Genomic DNA, 22,659 nt, shown 5'->3' with positions numbered 1-22,659 from the left:
GTGACCTTATAAGACCCCATGAACACTATGGGACCCCCTGACCCTCTTAGAGCCCTGTGACCCTGTGTAACCCCCGATCCTAAATAACCTGCGACCCCATGGGACCCCCAACCCTAAATAACCCTTGACCCCATGGGACCCCAAACCCCAAATAACCCCCAATACTAAATAACCCCTGAGCCCAAGGCCCCCCGGCCCTTCCTGCCCTGGGGACCCCCTGATACCTCCCAGCCCCTCCCTGCCCTGTCGGCCATCGGTGCTCGGTATTGATCACCAGCTATTGGCTATTGGTTCTCAGTAAATGAGCACCGATATCGACCCTTGGTTACCGATCACCGCCTATCAATTCCTGGTTATTGATCACTGGCTATCAGCCCTCGCTTATGCATCACTGGCCATCGACCCTTGGTTACCGATCGCCGGCTATCGGCCCCCACCGATCGATCAGGGGCCATCGATCCTCGCTCGTCCGTCCCCTCCCTCCCAATCCCCCTCCGCGCCTTCCCCATCGATGCTCTCGGCGCTCGGCTGAGCCCCCGCGCCTGCCCCCCTGCGGCCCCGCTCGATGCGCTCGGCGCTCGGCGGCGCGGGCTGGCGGGGCCGGAAGTGGCTCGGGGGGGGGGGCCCGGGGCCTCCTCAGGTGGAGCCGCCGCCGCCGCCGCTCCCGGACCCCCCTGAGCCCCCCAGGGCCGGGCCGGGCCGGGGGGGCCTCCCGAGCCCGCCCCCACCCCGCCGGTGAGAACGGGACGGGACGGGACGCGGGGGGGGCTGGGTTGGGGGGCGGGGGGCTCTTTGCGGGCGGTGGGTCGGGGGCGCGGTGTCTGTCCGTCCGCAGGGGGATGTCGGGGGGGGCTGATCTGGGGAGGGGTCCGTGTCCCCCCCCGGCGGGTGTCAGGAGTTTCTTTGGGGGGGCTGTTTTGGGGGTCCGTGTCCCCCCAGGGGGTGTCAGGGGTCGGTTTGGGGGGGGCTGGTTGGGGGGGTCGGGTGCTGAGCGGGGTCTGTGCCGGGGGGGGGGCGGGAAGGGAGGGGAAGCGGGAGGATTTGGGGGCTGTGACACCGCGCGGGGGGGGCGGCTGCGCCCCGAAATCCCCTCTGAGCCCCCCCATTTTGAGGGGGGTGTGTCCCCCCCTCAAACACCCCCATTTGTGGGGGTGGGACCCCCGGGTGGGACCCCCCCCGAGCGATCCATGGAGAGGTGTTTGTGGGAATAACGGGGCTCCCCCGGGGACGTCCCAACGTGCCCGGGGGGTCCCCGCCCTGCCCTGGGGGGGGTCCCGCCCTGCCCGGGGGGACAGCGGAGCCCCCACCGCAATTCCTGGGCTTTTCCTGCTCCGTCCCCGGGATCGTTCCCCCCCGTTTCCCTCCCTTCCTCCTGCCCTCATTTTTTGGGAGATGGGATTTTGAGCGGGGGGGGCTCATAGGAGGGTCTGGGGGTTTGGGGGAGCCCCTGTTGCCCCCCCTGGACGCTCCTGCCCGGGGGGCTCCGGGGCTGCTTTTCCCGGGCAGAGTTTTCCCCTCCAGCCCGGGGAAATTCCAGCCCGGGAATGCCGGAGTCTCCTCCCTGTCCCTGGCACGGGACGCTGGGATTTGACCCCCCTTCCCCCCTTACTGATCCCCCCAGGCAGGGGGGATTCCAGGGAGGCTCTGGAATCCACCGGGATGGGCAGCACGTGGCTCCGGATGGGATTAAACCCCCCCCATCCCGGTGCTCCCGACCCTATTCCCGCTGGGACCCTCCCACTGTGCCGACCCCTAAATTATTCCATGTCCATTCCAACCCTTGCCCGGAGCTCCGGGGGGATTCCCGGAGGAGGCTCCTGGGAAAGCTCCGGGGAATTCCCGGAGGAAGCTCCTGGGAAAGCTCCTGAGGCAAAACCTCTTTGCCGTGGGACCCTCTGGATCCTTGGAGGGGGTGGGGGGTCCAGGGGTGTCCCGGTGTCCCCCCGGGAAGGCCGAGCCACGTCCCGGCAGAGCCAGGAAAAGGGGTTTTTAGCCTCATCTTGGGCTTTTGCTTCCAAGGACTCCGGGAAACCTGAGCCCAGGGAGCCCCGGGGAAGGTGCCAGCGGCTCCCGATCCCGGGGGAATGGCGATCCCAAGGGAACGGCGGGGTTATCCCGGGGCACGGACGGGACGGGAGCGAGGAGGGAGCTCCCAGCAGGGCGTTCGTTTCTGGGCTCCCGGCGGATCAGCTCCAGTTCAAACCCCGTCGGAGGAGCTGGGAGTGAGGCTGGAGCTCCGTCCTGTCTGTCTGTCTGTCCCGGAGCTTCTCCCCCCTCCCCGGCTCCCCTGGAATGGTTTTCCAGCCCTCCCGGGGTGATTTACTGCGCGGTGCCCCCGGGGTTGGATCCCAGACAAAGGCACGGGGAGAAAACATCCCCCCGGGTTGGCTCGGAATCCGAACTTCCCTGGAGCTGCAGGATGCTGGGAGTGTGCCGAAAGTGAGGAATTTCGTGTTGTTCCCCGTTTTGGGATGGTTTCTCCGGGAAGGGCCGATGTCCGGCCAGAGCTGCTCCGGCGGGGAGGAGCTTCTCCAAACAGGGAGTATTAGGGAAAAATAACATCCCTGCTCCCATGGGAAGCAGTGCCTGGAGTCCCCGCCCGCAGCTGGGCCCCGTGGCCACCCCCGGGCTGGGATTTGTCTGGAATTTCATTCCCTGCTTTAGCCACAAAAAGGGTGGAATTCGCAGCCGTGTGTGCCTGGTTCCAGGAAAAAGGCCCTGGGAATGCGGGGGATTTGTGGGAGAGGATCCCAGCCCATAACCAGGGTCAGGGAGGGGTGGACTTGGATTGGGTGATCCTGGAGATCTTTCCCAGCCAAAACAATTCTGGGATTCCTTGTCAGGCCTGTCCTGGGGTTTAGGGCTCCCTGGGGAGGCTGAGCCGTGGGACAGACCGGGAATGGTCGGGGGGGGCTCTGCCCCATCCCTAAAACAGCAACCTCGAAATTCCCCGGGGTGCCTTTCCTGGGAATGTCAGAGGGGACTGTCCCTCTGTGTCCACTGCTCCATTTTATTTAGTAAAATCCCTCAAAATATGGGAACAATGGGAGCTGTTTGATCATGGGTAAAACCTCTCCCAGCACTTTATTTTCCCTTTTCCCTGCTCTGGCGGAGCCACTTCCTTGGCATTTCTCTGGGAATGCTGGTGGGATGGGGCTTTCCATGGGCTCCGGAACGTTTCCACTGACACAACCTTTGGGGTTTTGGAGCAGCAAAGGTGGAAAAAACGTCCTCAACGTCGGAAAATAAACTGCAGCTGAACGGAAGCAGGGCTTGGGAAGGGAAACTGGGAATTTCGGGTGGTTACTGGTTCCTACCCGAGGGGGCTTGGAGGTGTTTGTCCCAGAAACATTTTCCTGGTGCTTCCAGAGCCAGGATGAGCTGCCTGGCAGCGGATCAGCGCAGAGACAGGAGCCAGAGCTCGGCACTGACAGGGCCGGGGTGGTGTCTGGGAGGTGTTCCGGGAGGAATTCCACCGCTCCCAAGGGGTCTTCCTGGCTCAGAGGGTCCGACCTGCCCCGGGATGTCCCGGGAAGGAATCCCTGCGGCAGAGGGACGGCTCAGACCGAGGGGATTTGCTGTTCCAGGCCAGTTCCGTGTGAGTTGGCGGGAGCTGAGCAGTTCCCTCCCTGGTGCTGGGGTTGGGATCCCCCCCGGGTCTGGTGGATTCCCTGCTGGGGTGGGACTGGGGGGTCTGGAGGTGTCTGGAGGTGTCTGGAGGTGGGAAGTGTCCCCAGGCTGAGCGTTTGGAGTCGTTTCACGGCGCCTCGGGCACAATGGGAACAATAAAGGGGGATCCAGGTGGGGATCCGTGGATTTAAGAGGCTTTTCCCAGTTCTAGGACGGTCACAGCTGTAATGGGGGGATTTAAGTGGGGCTGCTCTGGAGGACTTTTCTGTTTCCTTGAGTTGTTGCCACCTGGGGAAAAGTCCTGGTTTCCGTGGGAAGGAGAGGCTGCTCTAATTGTGTCGCGCTCCCGCCTCCAACTCCCGGGGCGATCCCACCTGGAAGCCGGGAGGGAGTTTGGAGACGGGGCCGTGCGTGTCCCCGGGGCGGGTCAGACCCCCCGGGAGAGGAGGGATTGGTGCTCCAGGGGTTTGGGGAGGGAGCTCCGAGCTGGGGCCGTGTCCTTGGAAGCGGCCCCGTTATCCCGGGGATGTGTCGGGGCTTTGTCCGTCCGTCCGTCTGCGCAGATTTTTGGGCCGCTCGTCCGAATCCAAAGGGCTCGGAGAACTGGCAGGGCCATTTCCCAGCTGAGGCTGGGTGTTGCCACGGGGCTGGGGAGAACTTTGGGAATTTGCAGCTTTTAATCCCAATTCCTGCTCGGGAGGCCTCAGACAAAATTAAGGAAAATAACTGTGGAAATAAGAGCTCCTGATGTTTTTTTTCTGGGCTCTCTTAAAATAACAAGGAGCGAGGAATCCACCTCTCCCTGCCCGTTATCCCACTGGCATTGATGGGGAGGCACGAGCAGGAATTACAGAACCAGCTCCTCCGATTGATTTCTCTCAAATTACTCCTCCAGTAATTAATTCCTGGCTCTCGCTCCTCGCTGTCCATGGACTGGGGTCCTGCTTGTTCCCTGGTTTCCCTGGGAAGCGGAGGGAGCGGTGCCAGCACTTCCCGTGCCGTGTTCGCCCCTCAGACAGACAATTGGCCTTTATATTTTTTTTTTTATTAAAAATTCCTGTTTTGGGGGTTTCTGTGGAGCCCAGGAGGGAAAAGGCTTTCCAAATGAAATCCCTCTTTATTACGGCGCTGCCGCTCCCGTTGTGCCGAGCCCGCGGATCCCCCGGCGCGGCTGAAAAGCCAAATTACGGCTTCCATGGAAATAAAGCTGCAGGATGCGTTTTCAGACCACAATTCCTGCACAACCCAGCGCTGGGGAGGGAGATTCCAGCCCAAATTGTTGTCAGCTCATGGAGCGAATGGATGCTGTGGGGCGGGAAGGGGAATTCCGGAGTGCTCGGCTCTGGTTTTGCTGCCTGGAATTGTCTTCAGCTCTGGGATTGTCCTTGACCCTGGGACGGTCCTCAGCCCTGGGATTGTCCTGGGCCTTGGGATTGTCCTCAATTCCAGGAAAGTCCTCAGTCCCAGGAATGTCCTCAGCCCGGGAATGTCCTCAGCCCTGGGATTGTCCTGGGCATTGGGATTGTCCTCAATTCCAGGAATGTCCTCAGTTCCAGGAATGTCCTCAGCCCCAGGAATGTCCTCAGCCCCAGGAATATCCTCAGCCCTGGGATTGTCCTGGGCCTTGGGATTGTCCTCAGCCCAGGAATGTCCTCAGCCCAGGAATGTCCTCAGCCCAGGAATGTCCTCAGCCCAGGAATGTTCTCAGCCTTGGAATGTCCTCAGTCCCAGGAATGTCCTCAGCCCTGGGATTGTCCTGGGCCTTGGGATTGTCCTCAGCTCCAGGAAAGTCCTCAGCCCTGGGATGTCCTCAGCCCCAGGAGTGTCCCAGTCCCAGGAATATCCTCAGCCCCAGGATTGTCCTCAGCCCCAGGAATATCCTCAGCCCCAGGAATATCCTCAGTCCCAGGATTGTCCTCAGCCCCAGGATTGTCCTCAGCCCCAGGAATGTCCCAGTCCCAGGAATGTCCTCAGCCCTGGGATTGTCCTGGGCCTTGGGATTGTCCTGGGCCTTGGGATTGTCCTCAGCCCTAGGATTGTCCTCAGCCCTAGGATTGTCCTCAGCCCTAGGATTGTCCTCAGCCCTGGGAATGTCCTCAGCCCCAGGAAAGTCCTCAGCCCGGGGTGTCCCCTCCACCCCGGTGACACAGATGCCAGGGTGGGAACAGCGCCAGTGTTGCGACACCAGCCCGTGTTGTCCTTATTCTGTGCAACCCCTATAACTAATTAACTAATCAACTAATCCCTCACTAACTAGAACTGCCTCGAGTTCCCGCGGTGCCCGTGGCACTTAAGGACACGAGGCACCTCTTTAGCTGCAGATCCAGAGCAGCTCTGGGAATGTGCATCCCAGACTCCCCGGATTTGGCCCATCCAGGAGCAGTTTAATGTTAAAATTACGGTTTGGGAAGGGAACAATTGATCTGTGTTGGCTCAGGAAGCTCCGTGGGATGGAGGGACCCCCCGAGGGGGCTGCTGCAGATCAGCTTTCCTTATCAAGGAGACAATTAATCTCCCAAATTGTCCCTGGTTTAATTGTTCTCCACAGCAAATACTCCATTCCTGACCCAGCCAACAGCCAATTAGAGCAACTGCACACAGCCCAACTCCTGTCCCCAAAACTGGGCTCATTTGGGGTTTTAGCAGCTGGGGATTGATCCAGAAAAGCCATTTGAGCATCTAAAACATTGGGTGTCTCTGTGGGGTGCCAGGAAACAAGGACATGGCAGATTTTCCTTGGGTTTCAGGGTGGTGGTGGATTTGGGGTTGGCCATTGTGAGGCCGCCTGTGGGGTGTTGGTGTTCTGTCCTTGCCCAAAATCCTGATTCTTGTCATGGATAAAATGAAGAGGAGACACCTGAGCAGCTTCCAGAGGCTGATCCTGACTGGGCTCTGCTTTCTCTTCCAGCCAAAGCCCTCAAAGATGGATATAGAAGACTGTAACGGGCGAGCCTACATACCTGGTAGGTCCAAGCTGGATTTTTCTGGGCTGGTTTGGTTGGGTTTGGATGCTCAACTCCCTCCTCCTGCCCTGTGCTCCGTGGCTTTGCCCCAGCCCATTCCATCACACACTGAGGAGCAGTGTTGGGAACACCAGTTTCATTAAGTATCTGAGAAGGGTTAATTCCCACAGGGTAGCAAAATTCCCAGCTCTGAGGTGGAGCCTGGGAAGTTCTGGTTGGAGTTCGTGTCCTTGTGCCTTCACCTGGTGGGTGCTGGTAGGGGACATTCCCAGGGTTTGTGTTAAACTGAAAGGAAAACAAGGTCTTCGTGCTGGGGGTCACAGCCCAGCTCCAGAGGGGATCCCAGAGGATCCAGGGGATTTAGATAGTCCTGCAGAAACCTGGGATGGGCAGTGGGTGAAAGCTGTTTGGGTGGGATTTGTCCTTATCTCCAGGGAACTGGTGTTTGCAGAGTGAGAACTCCTCAGTTTGTCCATCTTTGCAAGAGCTGGTGGAGATTTACAGGTGGCACAGCCAGAGGAAACTCTCACAGTGACTGAATCCGGCCCTGGAGAGGCAGGAATCTGTGTGGGAGCTGGGACGTGCCGGGTGAACAGCACAGAGGGGATGGAGGTCTGGAGGTGTTGGGAGGAGGATGGAGACCTTTTCTCCCTCAGCACAGTCTGAATCCTTCCTGGATTCCAGCTTTTGGGGCTGAGGTTTGAGCAGCTCCTGGAGTTGGGAGGGAAGGAGAACGGTTCAAGCTCCTGTTTGTCAGGAGTGAAGGACCAAAAATCCGGAAACTCTGTGAGTGAGAAATATTCCGTCTCCTTGGATCCTTCCCAGGAAACCAAGACAGTTCTGAACCAGCTCTGGCAGAGATGGAGTTATCACAGAGGGGGTGGGAGCGAGGGGGAGGTGGGGAAGGGGCTTCCATGCTCCTCAGGCTCTAAATGCTGTGGATACTCATCCCAAAAAAATGGCCTTTGGACTGTGCTGATAATGACTTTGCTGTGCTTTGTGTCATTCCTGCCTGGGGGAGCTGAGCCCCTTGGCCCATCCCGGGTCTGTCCTGCTCCATCTGAGCCCCTTGGCCCATCCTGGGTCCGTCCTGCTCCATCTGAGCCCCTTGGCCCATCCCAGGTCCATCCTGCTCCAGGGATCAGGTCCCTGTTCCCAGCTGAGCCCCCCCCATGCAGGCAGGATGGGATCAGATCCCTGTCCCATCACAATTTCCTGAGGAATTTTGCCCTCCCTCACTCTGTCCTCTCCCATCAGAGGCTGTTGGAAGGCGAGGGATGTTTCCAGGGCATCCCTCCCAGCTTCACTCCCCAGAACACCCCAGATCCCCTCCATTCCCCCCCTTTTTCGGGTGCTGTCACCTGAGGGCAGGGTAACCTGTCCCAGCTCCGTGGATAACCAGGGGAACTGGGCTCCAGGGCTGGCTCTCTCCTGACATTCAGGTTTCCATTTTCCTTTTTTTAGAACTGCTGAAACGTGACCCCAAAATTTCCTGAAATCCCAAATCTGAGCAGTTTTCCGAGAGGGAAATTGCTGAGGGACCATGGGAACAAGGCACTGGCTGCTCCTGGGGTGGGATTGCAGCCCCTGCTCCCAGGGCTGGGATTGCAGCCCCTGCTCCCAGGGGGGGGATTGCAGCCCCTGCTCCTGGGGTGGGATTGCAGCCCCTGCTCCTGGGGTGGGATTGCAGCCTGCCCACATTCCCAGGGCTCTGAGCCATCCCTGGGGGCCCTGGTGCCAGACCCGCTGCTGCACAGAGGGAAAAATCCTGTCCCTGTGTGTGTGGGATTTTCCAGAGGGGGCTCCTGGCAGGGGTCTCTGACAGGGATCCTGCCCCAGGAAGCTCCGCCCTGGCCTGATCCTGGTTTTGGGGTGGGCTGGGCACCAAGGATCAGCTCAGTGGTGTTTCCAGTCAGGAGGAGCCTGGGGATCCTTTGGGATCAGCAGGATCCTTAGGGATCCAGAGGATGAAGCTGGCTGGCAGAGGAGCTGAGCTCAGAGCCGGCTTTGTGCTTGCAGGGACTGAGGAGAAATTCCCTTTTTTAACTCCTTAATGTTTAATTCCATTGGAGTCTGGAGGTTTTAACCTTTCTCCAGAGCCCAGCGGTCGCTGGGATCAGGGAGGAAAGCACAGGAGGTCCTTCCTGCTCTCAGCATCACCTGGATGCTTTGCTAGCAAGCCCAAATCTCCTCCTCAGGGATAAAGCCGGGGCCAGGAGGGGCTTTGTTTGTGGGGTGGGGAGTGCACACCACGGGAAGCTCCTCAGAAATTCCTCACAGCTGCAGCACGAAGCCGTTCGTGGACAAGGTGTGTGTGGGGAAGGAGTGAAGGGACACTTTTTGAGCTCTGGGTCCACACCAGCCCCTTTGGCTCCTTCCCTGGAGCTGCGGATCAGGTGACGCCGGAGGGTCGGAGCCCGTCCTGGCTGTGGCTGAGCCTGGGGGGGAAGCATTCCTCCCTCTGCTCATTCCAGTGTTGGGGATCCTGTCCCTGGTCGCTGAGCCCCCTCACGCATCCCCTGCCCACCTCCCCATCCCCTCCCCTCCGGCTCCCTCTCCCCGTGCCCTCGGCAGCCCCGGTTCCCGCTCGCCCGGTGCCTCCTGCCTGTAAAATGACGGACGTTTCCCTCCCTTCCAGGAATCTGCTCTTCCTGGAAGGTGAGTGGCTGCGTGCGCCCTGCCAGCGACGCAGACATGCACACGCAGCCCGGAATCCAGCGCTGTTTCCAAGGAGTTGGATGTGATAACACTCCAGGGTATCTCCAGCAAGGTACAATAAATGCGACTCGAACGGGAGCGAGGGGCGGGAGGATCCGGAAATAACTCGGGCACGGCTCCGCTCGCTCCGCGTGTGTGGAGAAGGGATGCAGGGGCTGTGCTGGGCTCCGGGGGGCTCGGGGGTGCTGGGATTCCCTTTGCCAGCAGGAGCAGGGGAGGGGAAGTTCCTGACCCCCCTGAGTGCAGATCAGAGCGAGGTGGGCTCAGGATGCAGCTGTGAGACCCTGCAAGAGGGTCCATCCTGCCCCACTCAGAGGGGTCTTGGCCCCAGGATGTGCCCTGAACTGGCTTTGGAGAGGCATTAGGGGTGTCTGGAGTTCTCCGTGCCAGCAGGGAGGAGATGGGGGGAAAGCCCCCCCCGAGTGTGGATTGGAGCAAGGTGGGCTCAGGACACAGCACCGGGACCCTCTGAGAGGGTCGGTCTCACCCCCACACAGGGATTTGGGCTCAGGATGTGTCTCCAGAGCAGCAGCCAGAGACCCTGAGCGGCTCCGGGAAAGCATTTAGGGGTGCTGGAATGCAGGGACTCATTGGCTCCAGGAAGGGAATTAGAGGTGCTGGAATGCAGGGACTCATTCCCTCTGGGCATCATCGGAGGCTCCACCAGGCTCAGAGTCACTGGCAGCAGCTCTCCAGCCTCTCTGGAGCACGGGCAGGGGAGAGGGAAGGGTGCTCCAAGTCTCTCCCACTGTCATCCCGGGAGGGAAGGAACCTTTAAATCCCGCCTCTGGGAGCCGAGGCCACGGCTGGGTGTCCCAGGCTCTCCAGGGGCACTTCCCATGAGCGATTCCCATGCTCAGCGAGGCCGATGAGCTCAGCCTCCCAACAGTCACCAGACAATGGGACCAGCCGGGCTCGGGGAACAGGGAGAGGAGAGTTTTCCAGCTGCCAGTGTTTAGAAATAACATTCCCAGCTGTGCTCAGGGAGCTGCTGCACTTTCCATCATGAAACTCCGCCGTTCCCGCAGCATCGCCTGGCTCCGGGGCTGCTGGGGGGGCTCCAGGGATTGCTGGGATCGCTGGAACAGACACTGGGTAGCCCCCGAAGGGGAAAAGCCGAGGGGATCCATGGACAGCTGTGTCAGGGAATTCATGGGCTGGTGTGAGCGGGGAAGGGCCCGTGTCCAAGTGGGGAGGGATTGGCTTCCCAGGGATGTGAGTGCCTGCTTGGGAATTGCCGTGGAGCGGGATCCCGGTGCCTGGTGAAGGGACAGGTCCTGGGGGTCGGTGCTTGGGCGGGGGGTGGTCTGGTCCCCCCTCGGATGGACACCTCGGCTCCGGGATGTGGGGTTTGGGAAGCTCCCAGCTGGAGGGCTGGAATCCAAAATGCACCCAGCCTAATACCATGGGAGTAAATCCCTGCCCTCCAGCCCCTTCCCAAAGCCGAGGGGCCGGGCAGGGGGCTCGCTGGGGGATTCCCACCGGCCGCCGCTCACTCGTGTTTCCCTCCTCCCAAAGGCAGCGGGGATTCCTCCCTGGAGAAGGAATTCACCTCGGCGATCGTGGGCCCCACGGTGAGCACCCCCAACAGCCAGCACTCCTCCCCGAGCCGCTCCCTCAGCGGTGAGTATCCCGACCCGGCTGTTCCCAGTCCCTGCGCTCCACCAGGAATTTTGACTTCCCGCTGTGACAGATTTCGCTCCGAGTCTGACTCTTTGTTTTCCAAGGGAAGGGGATAAACCCAGCTTTGGGCTCTGCGTGGAGCAGCTGCCTGGTCCCTGATCCCGGTGTCAGATCCCGGGCACTGATCCCAGGAACTGGCTGCTGCTGAGCCGGGGTTTTTTTGTGGAAAAACCGATGTTGAGGGGTGGAAAAACCTCAGCCGGGGGTGGAGGATTCGGAGTCTTTCCTTGTGGTCCCGAATTCCACCTCCACAAGAAGTGTGTTCCATGCTGTCAGGGATCGGCTCCGAGGGGCTGTGGGTTTCTTTGGAATGAGATGTATTTTATATCCATCGGGATGGCAGTGTGGGAAACGAGGAACTGCGCCGCTTCCTCTTGTGTGGGAGCCGGGGCGGGTCGGAGCAGCTCACAGAGCAGGGCTTGGCCTCAGTGGGAATGAGGCTGTTGGGAAGTTATTTGTGTCACTGCAGTGGATTCAGAGAGGCCCTGGGATCCTGTGGATACGCCAGGAATGCCACGGGGTGCTGGAACCAGCTCCCAGATGGGCTGTTGTGTCCCTGTCCGAGTGCCGTGAGCTGAGCTGGTGACCCGACAGGGATCCAGAAATGGGATTAGTGTGGGGAGTCTCCTCTCACACCGAGGAACTCTCCATCTCCTTCCCTGCCCGCTCTGGAATTCTCTGCTTTTTAGTTACAATGAACAAAACTGTGGTTCAGGTTCTGTGTAGGAGCCTCCCCCAGTCGGGCAGGTCCCGTCCCCGAGCTGTGGCTCCGTCCCCCACACTCCCGTTGCTCTCCCGGTATTCACGATCCAACAGTTGCTCCATCTCTGGGTGAGCCCAGCCAGCCCCAAAACACCTGGCCCGGCTCTGATCCTTCCTCTCTCCCACTTCCAGCTGTCATTGCACATCACTTTTCCCTGGCAGAGGGAAAAGTCCTTTATCCAGTGAGGTCGTGGCGTTTGCTGGTTGTTCTTCCTGAACCGGGATAAAATAACCCCCAAACACCACAATTTCAGGAGGATAACCCTCGGAATCAGCTCTGTTGCCAGTTCTTACTCTTATTACTCGTTATTTATCTTACATTTGTGCTCTAAAGCACATGGAAGCTCCTCACAGAGGCGAGATCTTGGCATTCCCAGGGGTAACGCGGCCTTTTTGCTCGCCGGGAAGCCAAAGGAATATTGAACATGCGGAAAATCCCGATCCCTTCCCCTTTAACAGCAGGACACGGGTGATGGCATTGCCTCTGATCTGACTTGACTTCACAGCTGGTTCATCCAGTGAGCGCCGTGCCCAGAGGAGCAGGAATATTATATAACCTGTTCTGCCGGCAGAGACTTCTCCCGGACCCCGCGTCGGATCTGAAAGGAGAATTACAGAACAATACTTGGCCTCTCTTCTATGCCCAGGAAAAAATTAGTCCCTGGGGGAATGGGAGAGGAAAAAAAAAACAACCCAACAAAACCCAACCACAAACGTCAACTCGTCCCGGCAGCTCCGGCACGGAGCGAGGAGCTTTTCACTCCGTGTTTGCGCACGGAGGCAGCTCCTGGTGCTCCCAGGGGAGCGTGGTGGCACCGGATAAAGTCCTGCTCCCCCCCGGGAATGCTCCAGGCACAGCCTCCTCCCAGCCTCCTCCCATCCAGGGGCTCAGCACGCGGCCTGGGAGTGCCTGGGACCTCCAGGACCGGCGTTGCCCGGAGCCCCTCGGGGAAGCAGCATTGTCTGTGCCGGGAGGATCCAGGGAGGGAAGGAGCCAGAGCCAGAATTCCTGGGCTCTTCACCCGGCAATAAACCTCACGCAGCCTCGGATGAATCACTTCCATGCTGCTGCTCCTCGGTAATCCCCACTTGCAGGGCTGTACCTGGCTCCGGGGAAGGGGGAGCTGGCCAGGCTCCCCGGGGCTGCGCCATTCCCGGGGGTCTCACGGCTCCGGGACCGTCCTGTGCTGCTCCACCAGCTCCGCTCTCCGCCTGGCCCGGTAAGCGACCCAGCAGAGGGTCTTCCCTGCCCCGGCCGATGCCAGAGTTTATCCAGGCCTCCCCAGCTTTTAAAGGAACCCCCGGGTGGTTCCGTACCTGGGATGTTCCCGAGGTTTTCTCGAGTCCCCTCAGCTGGTCCCGTGGGCGTCCTCGGGCTGTGGGTGAGAATCCACCCTCTGACAAGGAGCCGAACCCCTCCGGGGGACACGTCAGCTCCAGATTTGGGAACCACTGGGAATCCTGTGGCTGTGCTCCGTTCTCCACGAGGCAGCTCGGACTCCTCCAGCTCCTGCCCTCCAGGAAGCCACCTCTCCTCTGTCCCTCCAGCCCCGCCGTTCCCCTCTCAAGGGATTGGGAAGAGCTTGCTGCTTTAGGAGGAAGAAATAAGAATCTGATCCTTAGAGGAATTCTGGAAATATTTAGCTGAAGCCTTGGGCTCAGTGCCTGTGGGTGACCTGGATTCCACTTTGCTCCATCATCCTCCTCCTCCAGCCTGCCAGGACCAGTGCTCCGGGAGCAGGTCGCAGGTGCCATCGGCTGAGGAGCCTCCCCAGGGAATTCCCTCTTGCTCCCAGCTGCTTAAAACGGGAGGAAACTTCCCAGTCTGATCATTTCAAGCCTGGATCTCCAGCCCGGTGTCTTTTCCCGAGGGTGTCCCAGCGGTTCTCCCTCAGGCAGAGGGTGCAGCTGCGTGGAGAGGTGGGACAACCACTCGGATACCTGGCTGAGGGAGGAAGTGTGTGGGACCAGGGTGGACAAGTTCATTGGGAAGGAGGAGAGGGAGAGTTTCTCCCTGTCCTTCCCATCCCGGCTCCCTGGCAGCGAGGAGGGAGTGAGGAGGGAGTGGGCTCGGGAGTGTTTGATTTGTGGCATTCCACAGATCATTAGAGCAGCCGGGAATGTAGGTCAGGACTGGTGCATCCCCTCCATCCTGGTGCTGCGGGAGGAGGGAAAGGTGGTGGTGGGGAGGGAAATCCTGGGGCTCTGCTGCAGTGGGGAGACCCCCCGTGCTGCCCCTCCGGTGTCTGAGGGGGGGCTTATCCAGCACAGCTCCAGCAGCCCCTGCTCCCATCTAGGATACAAACACTCCTGGCAGCCACCAGCCCTCGGCTGTGGGACCTTTCCCTGGTCCCTGGCATCTCTCACATCCCCTTCCACATCTTTCCAGGGGTTTTCCATGTCTGTCCCTCCCTGTGTGGCCCCGTTCTCTTCGTGGGACGAGGGAAAGGGAAAAGGCCAAGCTGCCCATGGGGGCAGGCTGGGTGTTCCCAGGCAGCACCTGCTGCTCAGCTCCTTTTTCCTGACATTGGATGCCAAAGGTGGAAGCTGTCAGTGAAGCCATGGCTGTCCTGGGGAGCCCAGGTTTCCTCACTGCCCAAGGAACTCAGCTCTTTGTGCCGGCGAGTTTGAGCCTTTACTGATTGCGGGACTCGAGATTTGGTGTCTTTGCTTGCCCTGGAATCCAGGGAGTTAAATGTCTTTTCCCTCGGGATGAGGAGTGGAGATCCCCAGGTGTGCAGACCTTGGATCCCCTCGCGTGATCCGGGTGGGATCTGTTCCCGAGGAGCCCGGGAGATGCAGACTGACCACAAATAAATCACGGAGCACGTCGCTGTTTCTTCCAGGAGCAGTTCCCACCCGAACTGTGGGAATTCTCCCAACGCTGGGAGTTTTTTCCTGCCCTGACCCCTGCCGTCCCCTCTCCCTCCCCACAGCCAACTCCATCAAGGTGGAGATGTACAGCGATGAGGAGTCCAGCCGGCTGCTGTCGCAGGACGACCGGATGCTGGAGAAGGAGGACAGTGTCATCGTGGAGGACTCGCTCTCGGAGCCCCTGGGCTACTGCGACGGGACGGGCCCGGAGCCGCACTCCCCCGGCGGGATCCGCCTTCCCAACGGGAAGCTGAAGTGTGACATCTGCGGCATGGTTTGCATCGGCCCCAACGTGCTCATGGTGCACAAGCGCAGCCACACCGGTGAGCTTTGGGGTGGCCTGGGGGTGTGGGCTGGTGGCCACAGATGCCGTGGGAGAGGGCTGGCAGGTCCAGGTGCTGACCCCAGGGATCGAATCGTGGAATCCCATAAGGATTTGAGTTGGGACGGACCTTAAAGATCATCTTGTTCCACCTCCTGCCGTGGGCTGGGACACCTTCCACTAGACTGGGTTGCTCCAAGCCCCGTCCATCCTGGCCTTGGACACCTCCAAGGATGGGGCATCCTCTGGGAAATCCATTCCAGTGCCTCACCACCCTAACAGGGAGGAATTTCTTCCCAGTATCCCACCTTACCTTACTCTTTTGCTGGGGGTGGTGGCCAGAAGGTGCTGGTGAGGAAAAGCCCAGGAAAGTGCCTGTGGCTGGTCTTTCCTCATCACTGTCCCCACTCCAGCAGCAGATCCGTCCCTCCCCCGGGTTGGGGCCACATCTGGACCACGTTGGTGGCTGACCCAGGGCTCTCCAACGCGTGGAAACCTGGGGACGCTCCCGCTCTGCGGGGCCGTTGGCTCGGGAAGTGCTTCTCAGCAGGAGTTTCACCCACTGCTCCTGTTTTTCAGGAGAAAGGCCCTTCCACTGCAACCAGTGCGGAGCCTCCTTCACCCAGAAGGGAAACCTCCTGCGCCACATCAAGCTGCACTCGGGCGAGAAGCCCTTCAAATGTCCCTTCTGCAACTACGCCTGTCGCCGGCGGGACGCGCTCACCGGCCACCTCCGCACGCATTCCGGTGGGTCCCGAGGGCTGGGGCAGGGCTGGAACAAGGGAGGGAACACGGGAGGATGGTGCAAAACCAGGGATTTGGGCTGGAGAATCACTGAGGTTGGAAAGGACCTCCGAGACCATCGAGTCCAAGCTGTGCCCGACCCAGCCCGGAGCACTGAGTGCCACGTCCAGGCCTTCCTTGGACACCTCCGGGGATGGGAACTCCACCACCTCCCTGGGCAGCCCCTTCCAATGCCTGAGCACCCTTTCCATGGAGAAATTCCTCTTGATGTCCAACCTGAACCTTCCCTGGAAGGTTCACAATCACCAGCCTTGAGCTCCTGACCAAACTTGCCCTCCACAGCGTGGAGCTGAAGGCAGAGGACGTGTCAGAGTCAGGGACTTGCTGACCAGAGAGGTGCCCACAGGGCTGGTCCAGCTTCTTCCAACCGATAAAGATAAATGTTTAAATAATTTTATTGAGTTAAGACAGGTCCCACCCGTGGGTGTGGTGGAAACCAGCACCAGGGGGTTGGTTCGTGTGGTGTTTTGACACTGTCCTTTTTGAAGATGACATTTGAGCTGCAGTTTCCACCCTCCAGTTCCGTGATGTAAGAAGGGGGGAGGGCAGGATGCCAGGGGCAGGGCCATGGGGGGGAGGGCAGGATGCCAGGTCCCCATTTGGCACCGTTTTCCCTGGATTTGGGCACCATCAGGGGCTTTACAGCACCCTCAGGTGTTCGAACACCTGCGGCCCCAGGACCTTTAGAGGCTGCGTGGAAATGAGTGTCAGGGGCTTTCTGGGAGGAAGGAACCTTTCCCTGAAGAACCTGTTGGCACCAGGAGCCCCCAGACCTGCTCCATCCAGGATAGTCCATCCCTGGATATTCCCGTTGCCAAGGGACAAAGCTGCTGCTTGGTGTAAACACTTCTGGTCCTTTGGATCCTTCGATCAGGAGACACGGAAATGGGACAAACCCTCACATCATATCAAACAAAAATTAGGCTTTATGGGAGCTAATTACTAAGAAACCCCTTAATTTGCTGTGGATTTCAGAGGCACTGCCCTGCTGGGTGGAAGCGGAGGGGGTTCAGCTCTCCCCCCTCACCCACAGGCCTGAGCGTTCCCTGCGGCCCCACAAGGGCCTTTCATCTCCGAGGATGTGCTGCCCAAAAAAGTGAGGGATTAACATCCAGATCAAAGGGGCTGCGATGCTCCAAAATAGATCAGAGGCTGCAGCCCCCACCCGGGACAGCGCAGGGAGCCAGAGCTCCCCCGAGAACCCTCCCTGCCTCCTGTCCCAGCCCACCAATAAACCAGCCCGGGGCTCTCTGGGTGTGCAGGGCCAGAGAAAACCTTGGGAAGGGCCCAGATTCCGGGGCTTAGGGTCAGCCCTGGGCTCTGTGAAGAACTTTTTGGGTGAAGAACCTCAGGGATCCTAAACAGACCCATGGGAGGTGTCTCGCTGGCTTTGGATGACAGATGGACCAAGGGCCACATCCCAGAGTCCTCCCTGCGCCCCGGGGTGGGATCCTGAGGATCCTGTTTGTCATGGAAATCCATTCCAGTGCCTACCACCCTCACAGGGAGGAATTTCTTACCTACATCCCACCTACCCCGCCCTCTGTCAGTGGGAAGCCATTCCCCCCTTGTCCTGCTGCTCCGTGCTCTTTTATTATCCCTAGGAAATGCCTCTGAGGTATCCATGGGGAGTCTTCTGGTGTGGAAAACCAACCCCAATCCCATCAGGGGAGCTTGGGGAAGCACAGTTGTTTTGGAGTAACAAATCTGAGCCATTTGAGGGAATGTTTAAACTTTAAAAGCTCCTCAAGTGATGGGGATTAATGGCAATAATGGAATTTGGAGTCGAGTCACTCGCATCCGAATTGCTGGCTTTGAGGAATTGATTCCTGAGGCACATTTTTGTGCTGGTGCTCAGAGGCCAGGGCCCTCCTCGCCTCCCTTGGGATGGAGGAAACCCGTGTTCAGCTGCCCCGAGACAATGCTGGTGCCCAGGGTGGGATTTGCACTTGTCATCAGCTCCTCTGGATTGATTTCCAACCCGGAGCTCCAGTGGGGAAATCCAAGGCTGCTCCTGGATCCCCCAGGCCAGGGCAGTGTGTGGCCATTGGGGTCCCCTGCCCAGCGTGGGGGTTTGGGACAGGATCTGGCTCCTGGGGAGGTGCTGATCCCACTTTCCACACGGATCCAGGTGTCAGAGGGTGAGTGCAGGTTCACTGACAGCCCCAACACGTGTCTTTTAAAAAATCACTTAAAGGTTAAACCACAAGCTGCCAAAAAACCCCCCAAACACCCCATAAATCTGACAGGAGCAGCACATCCCTCCCTCCCTCCCTCCCCGAGCTCCGTGCCAGGGCGTGGTGTGGGCAGTGTGGGACAGTGACATCCCGAGCACCAGATTCCAGCAAAACCAGCAGATTTTGGGGCATTTCCCCACTGCTGAGCCAACCTCCCACCCCCGCGGGCACGGCTCTGCCCTGGGGTGTCCAGCTTTCTTGGGGAGGTGAGATCCCGTGGGAGCGATGGCTCCGGGGCTGAACCAAAGTCCGGGAGCATCCAGCCCTGCTCCTGGGGCTCCCGCTGCTGGGGAGGGGGTGAATCACTGAGGGGCAGGTGATGGTGAGGAGGAAGGCTGCAGTGGGAGCCAGGAGCTGCCCCCACTCTGGAAAATGCTGCTGGAGACACGCCAGGAGCTCCTTTCCCTGTGGCACAGGGATGGGCGGGGGGCTGAGGGCCAGGGTCTCTGCCCCGCTGCTGACCTGTTCCTTTTCTCCCCCATTGCCCGATTCCTGTTCTTTTTCTCCCCCACTGACCAATTTCTGATACTTTTTTCTCCCCCATTGACCAATTCCTGCCAATTTTCTCCCCGTTTACCGGCTCCTGCTGCTTTTCTCCCCCACTGACCAATTCCTTTTGCTTTTCTCCCCCACTGACCAATCCCTGCCAGTTTCCCCCCCCCGCTGATCGATTTTGCCCTTTTTCTCCCCCTGTCAATCGATCCCCACGGCTCTTCCCCCGCCTTGACCAGCTCCTCCCGTTTTTCTCCCCCATTCACCGATTCCTGTCGCTTTTCTCCCTCCTGACCCGGTTCCTGCCGCTTTTCTCCCCCGCCGAGTCGCATCCAGCCCCTCCCCGGTCCCTCCGGCGAGGGCACCATCCCCTGCTCACATCCGGGCTCCTCTTTTCCTCTTCCAGTCTCCTCCCCCACCGTCGGCAAACCCTACAAGTGCAACTACTGCGGCCGGAGCTACAAACAGCAGAGCACGTTGGAGGAGCACAAGGAGCGCTGCCACAGTTACCTGCAGAGCCTCAATCCCGAGCCGCAGGCGCTGCCCGGGCAGCAAGGTCAGTGCCGGGGGGGGTCCCGGGGCCCCGATGCCCCCCTGGATCCGGGCAGGCCGGGAGGCGGCTCCCGCCAGGGTGGGAAATGGGAGCGCGGGGTCACTTCCCAGCCCCCCGGCTGATGGGGTTGAGTTTTGGGGATGGAGTTGAGTTCTGGGGAGGTCTTTCCCAAGAAAAGGGGGCGCTGGGGGGGGGGGGAAGTGCCCCCGGTGCGCTCCGTGCCCGGGTCTGGGGCAGAAGGTGCGATGAGCCCGCGCTGGTCAATGCCATGAACCTGCCAGTGCAGTGTGACCTCCCGGGCTCTTCCCGGGTTCCTCTGGATCCCAAAGCCCTGAACCCAAACACTCCCTAGCCCCAATTTCCAGTGCAAGAACTACCAGGAGCGTTTTCCATGAGCTGTGGTGCCACGAGCTGGGATTCACCCCCCGGGCCGATGATGTCCCAGTGGGCACGTGTGGCTCGGGAGCTCCTCGGGAGTTGCAGGCGGGCAGAATTCCCTGGCAGAGAGCCAGAATTGGGGCCTTGCTGGCTCCTCACCCTCCTGGAGTCGGACTTAGAGCCGCCGGAGCTCACAGGGAGGTTCCCCGTGCTCAGGGCCGGGTTCCCCGGGAATGTGGGAGCTGCCCTCGCCGGCAGAGCGAGGGGCACAGGGCACGTCTGTCCCGCCGGGGCTGAGAACTCGAGGGCACTTCGATCCGTTGAAGCAGCTCCTCTTCCCAAAGTGGCAGGAGCGGGCCCGGCTGGACGGAGGAGGGATGCGGACCGGCTGCCGGCGCTCCCCTGCGACCGACCACCGACGGGGTAAGCTCAGGGTGCGGCAGCCGGTCCGTAGGTCCGTCCCAGCTGGCAGAGGGCAGGAGCGGCGTATCCGGAGCGCTGCCCGCGGCGTCTCCGGCCCGGGTGGCAGCGTGCCCGTCCCGTCCCGCCGTGCCCGCTGACCTGGGCCTCTCCCTTCTCTCGCCAGGTGAGGAGATGCGGGACCTGGAGATCGTGCCCGATTCCCTGCTCCACCCCTCGGCCGAGCGGCCGACCTTCATCGACCGCCTGGCCAACAGCTTCACCAAACGGAAACGCTCCACGCCGCAGAAATTCGTGGGTAAGGGGACGTGCCCCCACTGGGAACGGGGAGCCCCCGGACACCGACCCTGCCACTGACCCGGGAGCTGAGACCCCCTCCTTGGGCTGGGGTGGGGTTCACTCCAGGCCTCCGCTCTGGGATGGGATCGGTGTCAGATACAGTACTGGGAAGAGAAGGGATATGAGGGGGTGTGGGTGGTCATTCCAACCCCAAACCTACCTGTTCCAACACCACTCTCTAATATGGTGGGGTGGGTGGTATCTCAAATCCAAACCCACCTGTTCCAACGCTGCTCTCTGATAAGGGAGTTATCCCAAATCCAAACCCACCTGTTCCAGCACTGCTCTCTGATAGGGGGTTATCCCAACCCCAAACCCACCCATTCCAGCACTGCTCTCTGATATAAGGGAGTTATCCCAACCCCAAACCCACCCATTCCAATGCTGCTCTCTGATAAAAGGGAGTTATCCCAACCCCAAACCCGCCCGTTCCAACGCCGCTCTCCTCCCGCAGGGGAGAAGCAGATGCGCTTCGCCCTCTCCGAGCTCCCCTTCGACGTGAACTCCAGCTTCGAGAAGGACGTGGAGGTGGTCTCGGCCCACCACCCCCTCGACGCCTCCTACGGCGGCCCCCTGTCCCTGCTGGGGGGGGAGCACCTGCGCTCGCTCCGCCTGCCCCCCACAAACTGCATCTCCGAGGTCACCCCCGTCATCAGCTCCGTCTACACCCAGATCCAGGCGCTGCCGGCGCGGCTGGAGCTGCCGGGGGGCCGGGAGGCCGCCGAGGGCCACGAGGAGGTGCCCGACGGGGTGTCGGTGGTGTTCCGGGCCCGGGAGCCCAGCGGGTCTCCCTCCAACGGCTGCCAGGACTCCACGGACACGGAGAGCATCCACGAGGAGCGGGGCTCGCAGCTGGCGCCCGGGAGCAGCCGGCACAGCCCAGCCTACGCCAAAGAGGAGCCCAAGGGGCCGGAGGGACCCCCGGGCGCCCGGTGCACCCCCAGCTCCGCCAAAGAATCCCTGCGGGTGCTCAACGAGGACGGGGAGCAGCTCCGGGCCTTCAAGTGCGAGCACTGCCGGATCCTCTTCCTGGACCACGTCATGTTCACCATCCACATGGGCTGCCACGGCTTCAGAGACCCTTTCGAGTGCAACATCTGTGGCTACCACAGCCAGGACCGGTACGAGTTCTCCTCCCACATCGTGCGGGGCGAGCACAAAATCGGCTGAACCCCCTCCGGGCCCCCCCAGCCCAGCCCAGCCCAGCCCAGCCCAGCCCCCTCCTCAGTTCTCCCCCTGTCTCTAGCGCAGCCCCTCCATCCCTAGGGCATGGAACTGTTGGTTTTTCTTTTATACTCCTTTGCACTGACTTTGGCTACAAAAAAGTATTTAAAAAAAAATTTTTTTCGATAATTAAAAAAAAAAAAAACACAAAAACAAACCACGAACCAACCGGCCCCGCCGAGGGGGAGCCCTTAATCTGCCTTTTTATAAACGGAGTTATTTAAATATTGAATATTAACGGACTTTTTTGTGCTTTCCCCCCACCTCCCGAGCCTCCTTCCGTTATTTATTAAGCTTTTGAGTTTCCCTTTTTATAACTCTCTCGGTTTTTTTACCCAAAGAAAGTCTCATTTGAACTTTTGAGACTGTTCCCCCCCGTCCTGCCCCGTCGGCTCCTCTCCGAGCCCATTCCTTGGTGCGAGCCCGGCATTGCCCGTCCCCATTCCCGGGCAAAGTAAACCTCAAATTAGGTGCTAAACCCCCATGGGACCCCCCCAGCCCCCAGCCTGACCCCCTCCAGCCCTGAGGGAGCCGCTGCATCCCGAGCTTTGTCTGGGAAACCCCCGGAGTGGGATGTGGGGACCCCCAGGCGCCTTCCCAGCTCCCCCCTCGTGGGGTTCAGAGCCCCCCGGCCCCATGTGGGGGTGATGGGGGTCCATGTCTGCCCCAAAAGTGAAGGATGGATCCATCCTGTTCCTGGGATCTCCTCCTCCTGCTCTTCCTCGGCACAGGCCGGAATCTGCTGCAGGGCAGGACCCCCCCGGGGGACCCCAGAGCCGGTGGGACCCCCCCAGGGGACCCCAGGTCCGGCCCCCCTCACTCCCCCCAGCATTCCCGGGGCTCAGTGGGGTCTCCGTGCTCTCCTGGTGCTCCCGTTCCCGCACGGAGCAGCCGGAAGCCGGAGCTTCCCAGGACCCCCAAGTTTGGGTCCGGTGCCCCCAACACACCCCCTTTTCCCCGGGACGATCCCGGGGACAGTTTGCCGGGATCCAGGCGGATTCCAGGGGCGGGTTCCATTCCCAGTCAGGGACTCCCAGTCCCATGGCTGGGGGGTCTGGAGCAGGGGCCCCTCTGGGATGGGGTCCCGCTGGGAGAAGGGGTTCGGCAGGGCCAGGGCAGCAGCGAGAACCAAAAATCCCGGGCTGAGCCCCCACCCCTCGGAGCTGGGGGACCCCCAACCGCAGCCCCCCTGCCCAGGGGACCCCCGGCTGCAGCCCCCCCCCCCCCTCGGTGCTGAGAGCCCCCCAGCCCAGCCCAGCC

The 22,659-nt window shown here is 60.5% G+C and overlaps 1 protein-coding gene across 2 annotated transcripts; it reads left to right on the top strand.

Annotated features, from left to right (window-relative positions):
* The first annotated feature begins 687 nt into the window (after window positions 1–687).
* On the top strand, window positions 688–22,154 carry IKZF4 (IKAROS family zinc finger 4). Of its 2 annotated transcripts, XM_032713512.1 has the most exons (9): window positions 688–735; window positions 6,539–6,593; window positions 9,232–9,363; window positions 10,830–10,934; window positions 14,693–14,953; window positions 15,532–15,699; window positions 18,892–19,041; window positions 20,003–20,134; window positions 20,630–22,154. In XM_032713512.1, exons 2-9 carry the CDS (start codon window positions 6,554–6,556, stop codon window positions 21,343–21,345), a joined length of 1,704 nt encoding a protein of 567 aa, XP_032569403.1. In that variant the 5' UTR covers window positions 688–735; window positions 6,539–6,553; the 3' UTR covers window positions 21,346–22,154. The 2 variants fall into 2 exon arrangements, with proteins under 2 accessions (XP_032569403.1, XP_032569402.1); XM_032713511.1 differs by lacking the exon at window positions 688–735 and having other exon boundaries at window positions 5,490–6,593.
* Window positions 22,155–22,659: the final 505 nt, after the last annotated feature.

Source organism: Chiroxiphia lanceolata, chromosome 30, assembly GCF_009829145.1.
Source record: "Chiroxiphia lanceolata isolate bChiLan1 chromosome 30, bChiLan1.pri, whole genome shotgun sequence".
In the NCBI taxonomy this organism is placed as follows: domain Eukaryota; kingdom Metazoa; phylum Chordata; class Aves; order Passeriformes; family Pipridae; genus Chiroxiphia; species Chiroxiphia lanceolata.
Note: the sequence above shows the minus strand (reverse complement) of the source record. Positions and strands in the feature narration are given on the sequence as shown.

Bases quoted from the DNA above. Each gene is read 5' to 3' on its own strand.
- IKZF4 (XM_032713511.1), top strand. From the start codon at position 6,464: ATGGATAAAATGAAGAGGAGACACCTGAGCAGCTTCCAGAGGCTGATC. The intron at 15,700-18,891 runs GTGGGTCCCGAG...TTCCTCTTCCAG, and splicing joins CCACCTCCGCACGCATTCCG to TCTCCTCCCCCACCGTCGGC. The intron at 20,135-20,629 runs GTAAGGGGACGT...CTCCTCCCGCAG, and splicing joins CACGCCGCAGAAATTCGTGG to GGGAGAAGCAGATGCGCTTC.